The sequence below is a fragment of the Rana temporaria genome, chromosome 2 (assembly GCF_905171775.1).
Source record: "Rana temporaria chromosome 2, aRanTem1.1, whole genome shotgun sequence".
In the NCBI taxonomy this organism is placed as follows: Eukaryota; Metazoa; Chordata; class Amphibia; order Anura; family Ranidae; genus Rana; species Rana temporaria.
In genome coordinates this window covers 131,019,759-131,035,782 of record NC_053490.1, presented here as the reverse complement: position 1 = coordinate 131,035,782, position 16,024 = coordinate 131,019,759, and the positions used below count along the sequence as shown (strand labels likewise).

Below are 16,024 nucleotides of genomic sequence, written 5' to 3'. Positions count from 1 at the left end.
GTTCACGGAGTGAAACACCCTTTATAGGTAAATGGGAAAGAGAGTTAGGAATCACAAGAGGGACAAATAGTTTTAAGAGGATTATGCACCTTACCCATGCATCCGCAATCGATATACGAACTGCTGAAATGAATTACAAGGTTTTCTCAGGGTGGTATATCACCCCGGATAAAGCAAACAAATATAAAGCGGATCAGACCGCAGAGTGTTGGCGGGGCTGTTCAGAAAGAGGCACGATGGCCCACCTTTGGTGGTTATGCCCAAAAATTCAAGCCTACTGGGACATAATCTTGAGCCAAATCAAGGTTATTACGGGAGAAGACTTAAAGAGAGACCCTTGGGTCGTGCTCTTTCATTGTAGCCCAGAGGGAAAAAAAAAATACAAGCAGTCCTTACTTCCTCATCTTCTAAACGCTGCTAAGAAACTTATACCCAAAATGTGGCAGGAGACGGAAAGTCCACACGTCTGGAACTGGATAGACGAAGTGGAGGAAACGTACAGACTGGAAGAGTTAAAGGTCAGCCATCTAGAGATGATCGGAGAACATAGGGAGAAATGGGAAAAATGGAGAGACTATAAAAAAACTTGGAGTTACGCAGAGAGAGTAAGGTTAAGTAACAGGCCATAGGTAATAGCATGAAAACAATAGCCTCCTCTTTTATGGTCTCTTCCTTGAGGAATTCATATACTATTAATGATCTATAAATGCTAGAGGGTGCTCTAGTATCCTGAGGGATAAGTCTGAGATTCCTGGGAGCCAAGGGGTGGGGGGGGGGTGTAAATAATTTAGTGCCATAATAGCATGTTAATGTAATAAGCTATTTTTCCTATTCTTCATTTTGCGAGTTGGCCTAAATGATCTAAAAAAAAAAAAAAAAAAAAAAAAAAAAAAAAAAAACCTAAGGAACATAGAAATGCCTACCACATATGATGCAACCCACTATCTGAGACGTAAGAAGCATCAAATCATGAGCTAGTCTCTAAGATTGGACAAAAGCTGAGGTGGTAAAAAAGAAAAAAAAAAAAAAAAAAAAAAAAAAAAAAAAAAAAAAAAAAAAAAGAACTGCCCATGCCCAGTTTGTGGAAATCACAGAGAAGATCCGGTCCTCCACGAGTGCGGGGGGTTGCTGATGTAAGGGGGGAGTGAATGCAAAAATGTAAGGGGGCACTGATATAAAGGTTCCCCCTCCTATATTAGTGACCCCCCTTACCTTAGTGTATTTAATCTAAGGAAGGTGGTCTCTGGTCACCAGAGTACCCCCCACATCAGAGTCTGCAGGATTCCCCCTTACAATGCAAGGGGGAACTCAGTCTGCGGACCCTGATGTAAGTGGGAAAGAGAAAGCAGTGGACTCTGATATAAGGTGGTCTCTGGTCACCAGAGCCCCCTCCACATCAGAGTTCCCCCTTAGATCATGATCTGCAGCGTTCCCCTTTACATAAGAGTTCCCTTTCACTGTAAGGGGGAATCCTGCAGACTCTGATGTAAGAGGAAACTCTGTGCTGGCTGGGTTATAGTAACCTGACCCTTATGTCAATGAAGACATTTTTTTTTTTTTACTTTTGTTTAACTTAAACACATTTCTAATAGCACTAGCTATATGTTTATAGTTTAAATACTGACATTTGCATTGTTGGGCACTGAAAACTGTAATTTTAGGTACTTTTTTTGCAGTGGCAGTAAAAATGTGGTTCTGCCAGTAAATGTTATGATTTTTGTCAGTAATTCTCGTGCGTAATTGTGTAGACAGGGCCCCAGTGCACTGTATTGCCCGGGGGCCTATAATGCTCTTAAGATGACACTGCCGGCAATTAGAAGTCAGGCAGTAAAACCTGTTTCCCGATTGGCCAAATGCCAGGCAATCCTATTGGATGCCTAGTGGAGCTTTGGAAAGTGGAGGAAGCATTAAGAGCAGACACCTCAGCCGTCGCTGCTTTCCGCACTGTAGGGGTGAGTGGAGACACAGGATGATCCTTTCCACAGCCTGGTAAGTACCAGAACTCCCGCAGGGTGGGGGGGGGGGTGGGGTAGTTGTGTCAGTGGAGCAAACCACGTGCCGGACCTCCTGTGTGTGTGTGTGTGGGGGGGGTTCCGTGTTCTGTCAGTACTGCGATGCAAGTCCCGTGCTGTGTGGGGGGGGGGGGCTGTCAGTGGAGAGAGCCCTGTCGGTGCTGGTGAGCCCCATGGGGGGGAGGGTTGGGTGTCTGTGGAGCACCTATCTGTAATGCTGGGCCATATACACCCATCTGTAATGCTGGGCCATATACACCCATCTGTAATGCTGGGCCATATACACCCATCTGTAATGCTGGGCCATATACACCCATCTGTAATTCTGGGCCATATACACCCATCTGTAATTCTGGGCCATATACACCCATCTGTAATTCTGGGCCATATACACCCATCTGTAATGCTGGGCCATATACACCCATCTGTAATGCTGGGCCATATACACCCATCTGTAATGCTGGGCCATATACACCCATCTGTAATGCTGGGCTATATACACCTATCTTTAATGCTGGGCTATATATACACCTATCTGTAATACCGGCTATATACACTGATCTTTGAGGCTGAGCTATATACTCTGTCCCGTGATTCTGGGGCTGTATACTCTGTCCTGTGATGCTGAGCTGTATACACCTGACACTATGGGTGGAAGCAAGTGGAATAGAGGGGACGGAATGGATGGATTCTCTAAGGGGTGGGGCTCATGAGAAGTCTGGCACCCTCTATCCTAAAAATTCACCAGCCGCCACTGTTTCCAATATGCACAAGATGTTTATAAGATGAGGCCATCCCCTGCTCAAATGCTTATCAAATATCTCCTTATGTTCAACGTCAGTCAAGATTATCCCACAATGAGCCAAAACATGGACATGTAAATTACACAGAAAAAGCCAACAGTCACCTCTAAAGTCAATTCGATCCCTTCGTATTCGAACTTTGTTGTAAATGTAATGTTGTGCAACTCCTCAATTACGCTCAGTGGTCCCTAAAAAATAAAACAAAAAAAATTACAAAACAAAATAGCAAAGAAACACAATATCACCAAGTGAAACCAGATAGGGGAAGAGCCAAATATCTACCTGTAAAACAGAAGTAAATCTAAAACAAACCAATATGTTTCCTTATATAAAGGTGCCGGCAACAAATGAATATACCAGGAAATTATATCACAAGAGAGAACCTTTTTGACATGTTTGCTTTGTCTCCCACATACCTTTCGGTCAAACTTAAAAACAGGATCTTTTTTTTTTTATCTAGAAATGCACATTAGGGTACATTGTGTAGGCTGAAGCTGCCATAATATCTGTATGCTCCAGCCATGGGCCCAAATCTTGGACAGGGCCTCCTTAATTAACTTAAAGGGGTTGTATAGTTTTTTTTTTTTAAATAACAAACATGTTATACCTGCCTCCACTGTGCAGTTCATTTTGCACAGAATGGCCCCGATCCTGCTGTTCTGGGGTCCCATGGCGGCTGTCTCAGCTCCTCCCAGCTAAAGCTAACCCCCTCTGGTAAGCTCTTTCCCGAGGGGGTTAGCTTGCAGGGACGCTCCTGTGTCTTACAGTTGGCGTCCATAGATGTCAAGTTTATTACTTGGTCCCGCCCCCCGGCGGCCGCGTCTTTGGATGTGATTGACAGCAGCAGGAGCCAATAGCTGCGCTGATATCAATCTATCAAATCAACGGCCAGACTCAGTGTAAAAGAGGACGCCGGGGATGTGCACAGCAGGTGAAGTAAGCTCAGGTAAGTAAAACATGGGGGGGGCCTGGGGGGCCCATGACAGCGAGGTGTTTTTTCACCTTAATGCATAGGATGCATTAAGGTGAAAAAACACAAACCTTTACAATCCCTTTAATGCAGAGTTTCTTTTTTTATCTGAAATGGGTAGGGTCTTTCCATTGGAGCAAATAGGTTTGCGCGCATAGAAATCAAGCAAACAGAATAGGATCATGGTATATGTGCCTTAAATAAAGGTTGCTCCCAGGAGCTGCATTATCTCTGGTAGAAATGGAATCAGGAAGCCCAGGGACAGGGTCAAAATGTAGTGTATAGATTGCCAATAGGGCTAAATCTGTGGCCAGGTCCAAAACATGTAGGTCTGAATCCGTGTTTCGGTCCAAAACATGTAGGTCTGAATCCGTGTTTCGGAACAAAACATGTAGGTCTGAATCCGTGTTAAGGAACAAAACATGTAGGTCTGAATCTGTGTTTAGAAACAAAACATGTAGGTCTGAATCCGTGTTTAGGAACAAAACATGTAGGGCTGAATCCGTGTTTAGGAACAAAACATGTAGGTCTGAATCTGTGTTTAGGAACAAAACATGTAGGTCTGAATCCGTGTTTAGGAACAAAACATGTAGGTCTGAATCCGTGTTTAAAAACAAAACATGTAGGGCTGAATCCGTGTTTAGGAACAAAACATGTAGGTCTGAATCCGTGTTTAGGAACAAAACATGTACAGTGAGGAAAATAAGTATTTGAACACCCTGCTATTTTGCAAGTTCTCCCACTTGGAAATCATGGAGGGGTCTGAAATTGTTATCGTAGGTGCATGTCCACTGTGAGAGACATAATCAAAAAAAAATAATCCAGAAATCACAATGTATGATTTTTTTTAACTATTTATTTGTATGATACAGCTGCAAATAAGTATTTGAACACCTGAGAAAATCAATGTTAATATTTGGTTCAGTAGCCTTTGTTTGCAATTACAGAGGTCAAACGTTTCTTGTAGTTTTTCACCAGGTTTGCACACACTGGAGGAGGGATTTTGGCCCACTCCTCCACACAGATCTTCTCTAGATCAGTCAGGTTTCTGGGCTGTAGCTGAGAAACACGGAGTTTGAGCTCCCTCCAAAGATTCTCTATTGGGTTTAGGTCTGGAGACTGGCTAGGCCACGCCAGAACCTTGATATGCTTCTTACAGAGCCACTCCTTGGTTATCCTGGCTGTGTGCTTCGGGTCATTGTCATGTTAGAAGACCCAGCCTCGACCCATCTTCAAAGCTCTAACTGAGGGAAGGAGGTTGTTGCTCAAAATCTCGCAATACATGGCCCCGGTCATCCTCTCCTTAATACAGTGCAGTCGCCCTGTCCCATGTGCAGAAAAACACCCCCAAAGCATGATGCTACCACCCCCATGCTTCACAGTAGGGATGGTGTTCTTGGGATGGTACTCATCATTCTTCTTCCTCCAAACACGGTTAGTGGAATTATGACCAAAAAGTTCTATTTTGGTCTCATCTGACCACATGACTTTCTCCCATGACTCCTCTGGATCATCCAAATGGTCATTGGCAAACTTAAGACGGGCCTTGACATGTGCTGGTTTAAGCAGGGGAACCTTCCGTGCCATGCATGATTTCAAACCATGACGTCTTAGTGTATTACCAACAGTAACCTTGGAAACGGTGGTCCCAGCTCTTTTCAGGTCATTGACCAGCTCCTCCCGTGTAGTCCTGGGCTGATTTCTCACCTTTCTTAGGATCATTGAGACCCCACGAGGTGAGATTTTGCATGGAGCCCCAGTCCGAGGGAGATTGACAGTCATGTTTAGCTTCTTCCATTTTCTAATGATTGCTCCAACAGTGGACCTTTTTTCACCAAGCTGCTTGGCAATTTCCCCGTAGCCCTTTCCAGCCTTGTGGAGGTGTACAATTTTGTCTCTAGTGTCTTTGGACAGCTCTTTGGTCTTGGCCATGTTAGTAGTTGGATTCTTACTGATTGTATGGGGTGGACAGGTGTCTTTATGCAGCTAATGACCTCAAACAGGTGCATCTAATTTAGGATAATAAATGGAGTGGAGGTGGACATTTTAAAGGCAGACTAACAGGTCTTTGAGGGTCAGAATTCTAGCTGATAGACAGGTGTTCAAATACTTATTTGCAGCTGTATCATACAAATAAATAGTTAAAAAATCATAAATTGTGATTTCTGGAATTTTTTTTTTTGATTATGTCTCTCACAGTGGACATGCACCTACGATGACAATTTCAGACCCCTCCATGATTTCCAAGTGGGAGAACTTGCAAAATAGCAGGGTGTTCAAATACTTATTTTCCTCACTGTAGGTCTGAATCCGTGTTTAGGAACAAAACATGTAGGTCTGAATCCGTGTTTAGGAACAAAACATGTAGGTCTGAATCCGTGTTTAGGAAAAAAAACATGTAGGTCTGAATTTGTGTTTAGGAAAAAAAACATGTAGGTCTGAATTTGTGTTTAGGAACAAAACATGTAGGGCTGAATCCGTGTTTAGGAACAAAACATGTAGGGCTGAATCCGTGTTTAGGAACAAAACATGTAGGGCTGAATCCGTGTTTAGGAACAAAACATGTAGGTCTGAATCCGTGTTTAGGAACAAAACATGTAGGTCTGAATCCGTGTTTAGGAACAAAACATGTAGGGCTGAATCCGTTTTTAGGAACAAAACATGTAGGGCTGAATGTGTGGTCAGGTCCAAAACATGTAGAACCGAATCTGTGGTCAGTCCAAAACATGCATGAAATGAAGTTCAATAACAGGTTGTAACACCATAAAGTACTGAAAAGTCCAAGGAGTGGAGAATAACTGTGCAAAACAATGCGACAATAAACTTCAGATAATTTCTAGGGCAAAAGAAAAATGTAATTGAAATGTTGCTAATATGGTCATTACTTACACCTTTACTACCTTTTCCTCCAACTCCAGCCTTTTGTTCCTTCAGCATCTATGGGAAAATGAATATTACTGAATAACAGTCATGTTTTATTTTTTTAATCTAAAATGGAGCCTGGTATAGCCTAAAAAGTGTTTATAGTAAACAACACTACTAAAGTAGAACTAGGTCTCAACAGGCACTGTATATATACACTAGTAGCCGGATTCATAGAGACTTACGACGCCGTATCAGTAGATACGCCGTCGTAAGTCCGAATGAGCGCGGTCGTATCTTTAAGCGTATTCTCAAACTGAGATACGCTTCACAGTTGCTAAGATACGACCGACGTAAGTCTCCTACGCCGTCGTATCTTATGTGCATATTTACGCTGGCCGCTAGGGGCGTGTACGTGGATTTACGTGTCGAATATGTAAATGAGCAAGATACGCTGATTCACGTACGTACGTACGTACGTACGTACGTACGTACGTACGTACGTCCGTCACAGTAAGATACGCCGTTTACGTAAGACATACGCCGGTGTAAAGATAAACCACCAAAAAGATGGCGCAGCCCATGCAAGGTATGGACGACGGAACAGCCGTCGTATTTTACGTCGTTTGTGTAAGCGTACGTGAATGGGGCTGGTCGTAGGTGACGTTCACGTCGAAAGCAATGAGTATTTGCGACGTGATTCTGAGAATGCGCGCGCATGCGCCGTACCAACGGCCCTCATTTACATGGGGTCACGGGTACTTTACATGGAGCACGCCCACTACCTGCCTATTTTGAATTAGGCGGGGTTACGCCGGGCCATTTGCGCTACGCTGACGTAACTTAGGGAGCGAGTGCTTTGTGAATACTGGCCTTGCCTCTTTATTTTACGTCAGCGTAGCTCAAATGAGCTGCGCTACGCCAGCTTAAACATACGCCGATGTATGTGAATCTGGCTATAGGTATCCAGCACCTGTGCTCTAACCTCTCCATTAGGCACACACTATCTGTGTGCTGGCTGATGTGGGAGCCAGCTCAAGTCTATAGCCCTCAACTTGTAAGCAACATTCAGCACCATCAATACATAGCTTGACAACTGCAGAGGTTTGTAGTGACCCCAAAGCTAGGCAATCTAGGCTCAGGTTCTGAGATTTGACAGTAGAATAACAGCTTAACACAAGGAGTGGGGCTTAGCATTCATTTGGCCAAAAGTCAAGGCCCTGTGTGCAGCCCGGGTTTTTCAGAAGGTACATGCAGGCATTACAAATGTATGTACATTTTAGGCCATGACAGGCCACTTCAATACAGAGCATTTTCACCCCCTTCCTGCCCAGACCAATTTTTAGCGCTGTCGCACCTTGAATGACAATTGCGCGGTCGTGTGACGTGGCTCCCAAACAAAATTGATGCCACTTTTTTTCCCACAAATAGAGCTTTTGTTTGGTTGTAGTTGATCACCTCTGCGGTTTTTATTTTTTGCGCTATAAACAAAAGAAGAGCGACAATTTCGAAAAAAACACAATCCCCCGGATCCACAAAGCACTTACGCCAACATAGAACAAGATACGCCGATGTAAGTGCAAATGTGCGCCATCGTATCTGTGCGCCGGACCCACAAACAGAGAGGCGCCTAAAAACAGGCTACACCCGCCGTCGTATCTTGCTTACGCCGGCGTAGAGTGGGCGCACATTTAGGCTGGGAGCATGGTGCCGCTCCCATTGATTAGTCATTCAAACATGCAAATGAGGGAAATACGGCGATTCACGAACCTGCGTGCGCCCGACGCAGGCTACGAGAGGTGCGCGTAAGTTGTACGTCCGGAGTAAAGTTAAGCCCCATAAAGAAGGTGTAACCCAGCAGCAGACATGCAAAGGTTTCCACCAGGGAACCCAAGCCAGCGTATTTTACGTTGGACGTGTGTCTGGCTGGGCGTAGGTTACGTTCATGGCATACGCAGTGATCCGGCGTATCTTAGGCAGTTGTTCCGACGTGGTTGTGAGCATGCGCAGAGGGATGCTTCCACGTCCCAGCGCATGGGCAATTCGTGATACGTATCTATCTGGCGCTCGGACCATCATTTGCATGGGGTCACGCCTCATTTGCATGGCTCACGCCCACTTTCACCTACGCCGGCGTACGCCTTCAAAACCCAGCACAGTTTTGGGAGCAATGGCTTTGTGAATTCCATGCTTGCCTCTCTGCGCTGCGTCGGCGTAGCGTATATTATTTGCGCTACGGCGGAGTAATATGTGCCGGCTCTCTGTGAATCTGGGCCAATATCTTTTACTTTTTGATTTAATAAATATCATTTTTTTTCCCCTCAGTTTAGGCCGATACATATTCTTCTACATATTTTTGGTAAAAAAAAAAAAAAAAAATCGCAATAAACGTATTTGATCAGTTTGCGCAAAAGTTCGAGCATCTACAAAATAGGGAATAGAATTATGGAATTTTTATTTTTTTACTAGTAATGGCGGCGATTTTTATTGTGACCGTGACATTGCGGCGGACATATCGGACACTTTTGACACATTTTTGGGACCATTCACATTTATACAGCGATAAGTGCTATAAAACTGCACTGATTACTGTGTAAATGTGACCGGCAGGGAAGGGGTTAACACTAGGGGGAGCTGAAAGGGTTAATATGTTCCCTAAAGTGTGTTCTAACTGTAGGGGGGAGGGGACTCACAAGGGGAGGAGACCGATGTGTGTTCCTCTGTACTGGGAACACACATCGATCTCCTCACCGCTGACAGGACATGGATCTGTGTGTTTACACACACAGATCCATTGTCCTGCCATGATTGCGGGCAATCCCGGGTGCCCGGCGGACATCGCCACCGCCAGGCACGAGCACCGGGTCCCGAGCAATGCGGCGGGGCCGCGTGCGCCCCCTAGCCGCCCGGGAAGGCAAGGACGTCATAGGACGTCCACCCGGAGGGTTCCCCCCGACGTCATTTTACAATGACTCGGTAGGGAAAGGGTTAAGACAATTCTACGGTGTTTTATCAGTGAGTTCATATTAGAAATTTCCTTATTAGAGGAAATCTGTATTGCTATATTAGATACACAGATTTGTAGGTTTTGGACCGACAATCTTCCTGAAGAACAATAATAAAAATATGCGCCACAAAATCCATTGGTTTCAGTTGATTTGGTCATTTTTAGGTGACTGATAATTATGGGTCAGAACCTCGAAAGCCCCAAATAACAGGTCTCGGGGACTTGGACTGGTTAGAAATCCCTGCTCATCCACTATGTTTCCACCCAAATACACCAATTACTGGGATGGTCCATTAAAATCTCTTAAGGATAGTGCATGCTGGCACGTGGCAAATCATAATCGCTCTGATCCATTCTGGTGCCCCTAAGTGGAAAATGGCTTTCAGATCCCCTTACCCCCTGTATCAGCAGTGAAAGCTTATCATTTAGGTAGGCAAATGCAGCAGGGCCTTGGGGGGGGGGGGGGGGGGCGTGTAGTATGTTAGTCCACCAAAAAGTGAATGTGACGGACCAACCTGGGTGCCTCCGCCAAGATACAGTTTCCTCCACATTTGAACCAGGAACAAGGTATTATAGCTGAGCATTGCACCCAAGAACTAGACAACACTAGCTTAGGTGAAAACTGGAACTCGTTTTATTGTAAGTTCACCCAGAATTTATACCACGCAAAATCAGATAAGAGCTTGATCACATTATCCAAAACATTGCAAACTTTAAACAGTAATATCATCAGTACATCTAATGAACAGGTAGCAGCTAATAGTAACCCAATCAAACAGTGACCCAATTAACAGTAAGCTAATCAACAGCTAGGCATCTGAACAAGCCTTGATTAGTCAGGGAGTCCACCCCCAGACAGCCTGGCACCAGTATTCAAGAAGACCCAGGGTGGCCCAAATCTCATTAAACAGCTTTCTTTCAACATCTATCTTTTCACTGAGTTTAAAGTTGGTAGAGACCATCATGGCTTCCTTGCCTGTTAAATGCGGCAATGCCATCTTGAATTATATATCAGGCCATCTTCCTGAATGCGTATAGCTCTCCCAAATGCCAGGGCCCATAGTCAGTAGGCAAGAGGCTTCCATGAGGTCCCCTCCAAAAGCTCCTGTCCTGGTTGGGTCTGTCACAGTGAACATATACAGACTTTCACAGTTGCATATACTTTCATCCAGAGTAAAAGGAAAGACCGTTGTGCTACACGTCATTGGAGTTGGAGTTCACAAAAGACTATGGACTCCTTGTGGGACAGAAATGATCAGCCAATCCCTGCCACATATAGTGACAAGTCGGGTCCCTGTCAGACCATCCTTACTGCAGTTCTGCTTGACGAGTCAAAGCCATTAACCATTGAAATGCTGGAAGTTTAGGGACAAGAATTTCTGCAGGATCCAGCTGCCTGCACAGCACGGGACCTATTTCATTACAGGTAAGTGATGTGACTGATGGCGCGTACACACGATCATTTTTCGGCATGAAAAATAACGTTTTTCGGCATGTAGAAAAAACGAAGTTTTTCCAACTTCATCATTAAAACGACGTTGCCCACACACCATCGCTTTTTAAACATGCTCTAGCAAAGCGAGGTGACATACAACATGTACGACGGCACTACAAAGGGGAAGTTCCATTCGGATGACGCCACCCTTGGGGCTGCTTTAGCCGATTCCGTGTTAGTAAAAGACGATTCGCGCTTTTCTGTCTGTTACAGCGTGATGAATGTGCTTACTCCATTACGAACAGTAGTTTTACCAGAACGAGCGCTCCCGTCTCATAACTTGCTTCTGAGCATGCACGGATTTTTCACGTCGTTAACCACTTAAGCCCCGGACCCAAATGCTGCCTAAAGACCCAAGGGGTTTTTACAGTTCGGGACTGCGTCGCTTTAACAGACAATTGCGCGGTCGTGCGATGTGGCTCCCAAACAAAATTGGCGTCCTTTTTCCCCCCACAAATAGAGCTTTCTTTTGGTGGTATTTGATGACCTCTGCGGTTTTTATTTTTTGCGCTATAAACAAAAATAGAACGACAATTTTGAAAAAAATGCAATATTTTTTACTTTTTGCTATAATAAATATCCCCCAAAAACATATATAAAAAAAATTGTTTCCCTCAGTTTAGGCCGATACGTATTCTTCTACCTATTTTTGGTAAAAAAAATCGCAATAATCGTTTATCGGTTGGTTTGCGCAAAATTTATAGCGTTTACAAAATAGGGGATAGTTTTATTGCATTTTTATTTATTTTATTTTTTTTTACTACTAATGGCGGCGATCAGCAATTTTTTTCGTGACTGCGACATTATGGCGGACACTTCGGACAATTTTGACACATTTTTGGGACCATTGTCATTTTCACAGCAAAAAATGCATTTAAATTGCATTCTTCATTGTGAAAATGACAGTTGCAGTTTGGGACTTAAACACAGGGGGCGCTGTAACATTTAGTGTTCACTTAGTGTGTGTTTACTACTATAGGGGGGTGTGGCTGTAGGACTGACATCATCGATCGAGTCTCCCCTATAAAAGGGATCTCTCGATCGATGCGCCGCCATAGTGAAGCACGGGGAAGCCGTGTTTACACACGGCTCTCCCCGTTCTTCAGCTCCGGGGAGCGATCGCGACGGGGCGGCTATAAACGAATAGCCGCGCCGTCATCCCGGATCGCTCCCCGAGGCTTACCGACCGCCGCATGTAGCGGGGGGGGGGGGTCCCGATCGGACCCCCCACCCACGTCAAGCAGAGCACGTACAGGTACGTTGATGTGCCTGTCCGTGCCATTCTGCTGACGTATATCTACATGAGGAGGTCGGCAAGTGGTTAAAGCCCACACACGACCATTTTTTACAACCCGAAAAACGTCAACGTTAAAAACGTCGTGAAAAAATAGAGCATGTTCGAATTCTTTTTTGGCCATTTTTTAGAACCTGAAAAATGCTCTGAAGCCCACACACGATCGTTTTTAATGACATTAAAAAAAAAAAAAAAAGTTTTTTAGAACCCGAAAAATGGTCGTGTGTACGCGGCATAAGGCTGGGTTCACACTGCAGACTAATTTGGCTGACAGCAGGGGTCCGGTGGGTCCCTGTTCTTCATTTCAGGGATGAATCAAATTTTTGCCTGAATTTGGACCTGAAACTTTTTTTTTTCGCCCCCCCTTATATAAACATCCACGTTTATATGTGCATAAACGTGGGGGACTTAAATATTTTGGAGCTTTTTTTAAAACACTGACACTGACCTGACCCCTACACTGACCCCTACACTGACACTGACACCTACACTGACCCCTAACACTGACACTGACCCCTAACACTGACACTGACCCCTACACTGACACTTACACCGACACTGACCCCTACACTGACACTTACACCGACACTGACCCCTACACTGACCCCTACACTGACCCCTACACTGACCCCTACACTGACCGGACCCCTACACTGACACCTACACTGACCTGACCCCTACACTGACACCTACACTGACACCTACACTGACACCTACACTGACACCTACACTGACACTGACCCCTACACTGACACTGACCGGACCCCTACACTGACACCTACACTGACACTGACCTGACCCCTACACTGACACCTGCACTGACCCCTGCACTGGCACTGATCCCTGCACTGGCACTGACCCCTGCACTGACACTGACCCCTGCACTGACACTGACCCCTGCACCGACACCTGCACTGACACTGACCCCTACACTGACCCCTACACTGACACTGACCCCTGCACTGACACTGACCCCTGCACTGACACTGACCCCTGCACTGACACTGACCCCTACACTGACCCCTGCACTGACACTGACCCCTGCACTGACCCCTGCACTGACACTGACCCCTGCACTGACACTGACCCCTGCACTGACCCACCTAACTCCTACAGTAGAAGTCCATCCTCTGAGTCCTCCTTACCTGTGTCTGCTCTTCTCCAGAGACTCCTCCAGGACGGACAGGACCCCAGCACTGGATGTGCAGAACTGCTTCGGATGGAGTCCCGACTCTCTTCCCCGCCGGCCGCCAGCACCATCCACCCGCAGCCCGCTCCATGCTGCAACTCCCCTCCACACAGTGGCAGCGCCGTACCTCAGAGCACCAGAGCGGAGGGGAAGACGGCGCCGGCGGCTCACACTTTCAGTGCCTGACGTCTCCCGCCGGCCGCCGCCATTTTCAGACTTTCCCGGCGCTCTGCGATTGGACGTATGGCGGTCATGTGCGGAGGCGGGACTTCCAGCCCCACTCCTCACATGACCCGCATATGCCCAATCACAGGGCGCTGGACAATACACATGGTGGCCGCTGGCCGCTCGGGACATCCGTGTCGCGGTGACACGGGAAATTACAATTAGGTGGAGGCACGGAAAGTCGCCCCCCTAAATGGTTCGCCCGGGGCAACAGCACCCCCTGCACCCCCCTTCCTACGCCAGTGCCCCTGTGCAATTTTCTCTGCAGCCACTTCAGAGATGTGTGAACTGGCTCCATTGAGAGCCGGGCATACTCTCCTGTCATGCAAATTGGAATCCGTGGAAACCCACATCCAATTTGCACTAGTATGAACCCAGCATAAAGCTGTCGTGAAACATCAGCTTTAAACCGATCTGGCAAAATAACTGCACACCCTACATACCCTAAAGCTTCATACGCAGGAATGCACTGAAGTGCACTGTTGTGAGAGAAAGGGACCTGGAGAGGGAAATCATCAGCCGCACATCTAGCTCTTTAGGTCACAGTAAATTGCATAATAGCAAAACAAGCAACATAAGCAGCACAGCAGTTGTAACAGAGATCTGATGGTGTAAACCTGAATTCCCATGAAGTAGTCCTAAAAGCAGTAATAATTACAATGCTAATTAAATCCAGAAGCCTATGCAGCAACAGAGATCTGACTACACAATTTTAAACCAGGTACATAAAGGAAGCAGCATGCCCCGACAGAAATGGGCAGGATGCTGTTGCGGATGTCAACCTCTGACAACTCTAATATCATGGTTATTTGTTGCTGCTCTAATATGGATGGATTTGGGTCACTAAGTAAGAACAAGTACAGACATAAGAAACCTTTTTTTCTCTTAAAGGGGTTGTAAAGGTACAATTTTTCCCCCCTAAATAGCTTCCTTTACCTTAGTGCAGTCCTCCTTCACTTACCTCATCCTTCCATTTTGCTTTTAAATGTCCTAATTTCTTCTGAGAAATCCTCACTTCCTGTTCTTCTGACTGTAACTCCACACAGTAATGCGACACTTTCTCCCTGGTGTGGGGTGTCATGCTCGCCCCCTCCCTTGGACTACAGGAGAGTCAGGATGCTCTCTATGTTGCAGATAGGAAATGTGTGTTAGTGGGCATCCTGACTCTCCTGTAGACCAAGGGAGGGGGCAAGCACAACACTCCACACCAGGGAGAAAGACTCACATTACTGTGTGGAGGTACAGACAGAAGAACAGGAAGTGAGGATTTCTCAGAAGAAATAAGGACATTTAAAAGCAAAATCGAAGGATGAGGTAAGTGAAGGAGGACTGCACTAAGGTAAAGGAAGCTATTTAGGAAAAAAAAATTGTACCTTTACAACCCCTTTAAGTGGTTACAATATAACCAATAGGAAAAACTACTAAAACCAAATCTCATTAACTGCTTGCCGACCAGCCGCCGTAAAACTTTTTTACGGCGGCAGGTCGGCTCTGCTGGGCAAGATCACGTAGATCTATGTCATCTCTCCCAGCAGCCAATAGGGGCGCGCACCCGACTCCCGGGCGTGTGCCCGGCAGTCGCGATCACCGCCGGGCACCCGCGATCGCTCGTTACAGAGCGGGGACTGGGAGCTGTATGTGTAAACGCACAGCTCCAGGTCCTGTCAGGGGAGAAATGCCTGACCGTCTATTTATACAATGTATGAACAGCGATCAGTCATTTCCCCTAGTGAGTCCACCCCCCCTACAGTTAGAACACACCCAGGGAACATACTTAACCCCTTCCCCACCCCCTAGTGTTAACCCTTTCCCTGCCAGTGGCATTTTTATAGTAATCAATGCATTTTTATAGCACTGATCGCTATAGAAATGCCAATGGTCCCAAAAATGTGTCAAAAGTGTCCGAAGTGTCAGCCATAATGTCGCAGTACCGAAAAAAAAATTGCTGATCGCCGCTATTACTAGTAAAAAAAAAAAATATTAATAAAAATGCCATAAAACTACCCCCTATTTTGTAAACGCTATAACTTTTGCGCAAACCAATCAATAAACGCTTATTGCGATTTATTTTTACGAAAAATATGTAGACGAATACGTATCGGCCTAAACTGAGGAAAAATAACATTTTTTTATATATTTTTGGGGGATATTTATTATGGTAAAAAGT

The 16,024-nt window shown here is 45.6% G+C and overlaps 1 protein-coding gene across 6 annotated transcripts in view; it reads right to left on the bottom strand.

Annotated features, from left to right (window-relative positions):
- Positions 1-16,024, bottom strand: part of STAT2 (signal transducer and activator of transcription 2) — a 126,487-nt gene that overhangs the window by 36,166 nt on the left and 74,297 nt on the right. For all 6 annotated transcript variants that reach the window (XM_040341048.1, XM_040341050.1, XM_040341051.1 and 3 more), the window contains 2 exons: positions 6,675-6,722; positions 2,920-3,003 (listed from right to left, as the gene is read on the bottom strand). In XM_040341048.1, the coding sequence (XP_040196982.1) occupies positions 2,920-3,003; positions 6,675-6,722 (132 nt within the window). The remainder of the gene's footprint in view (positions 1-2,919; positions 3,004-6,674; positions 6,723-16,024) is intronic.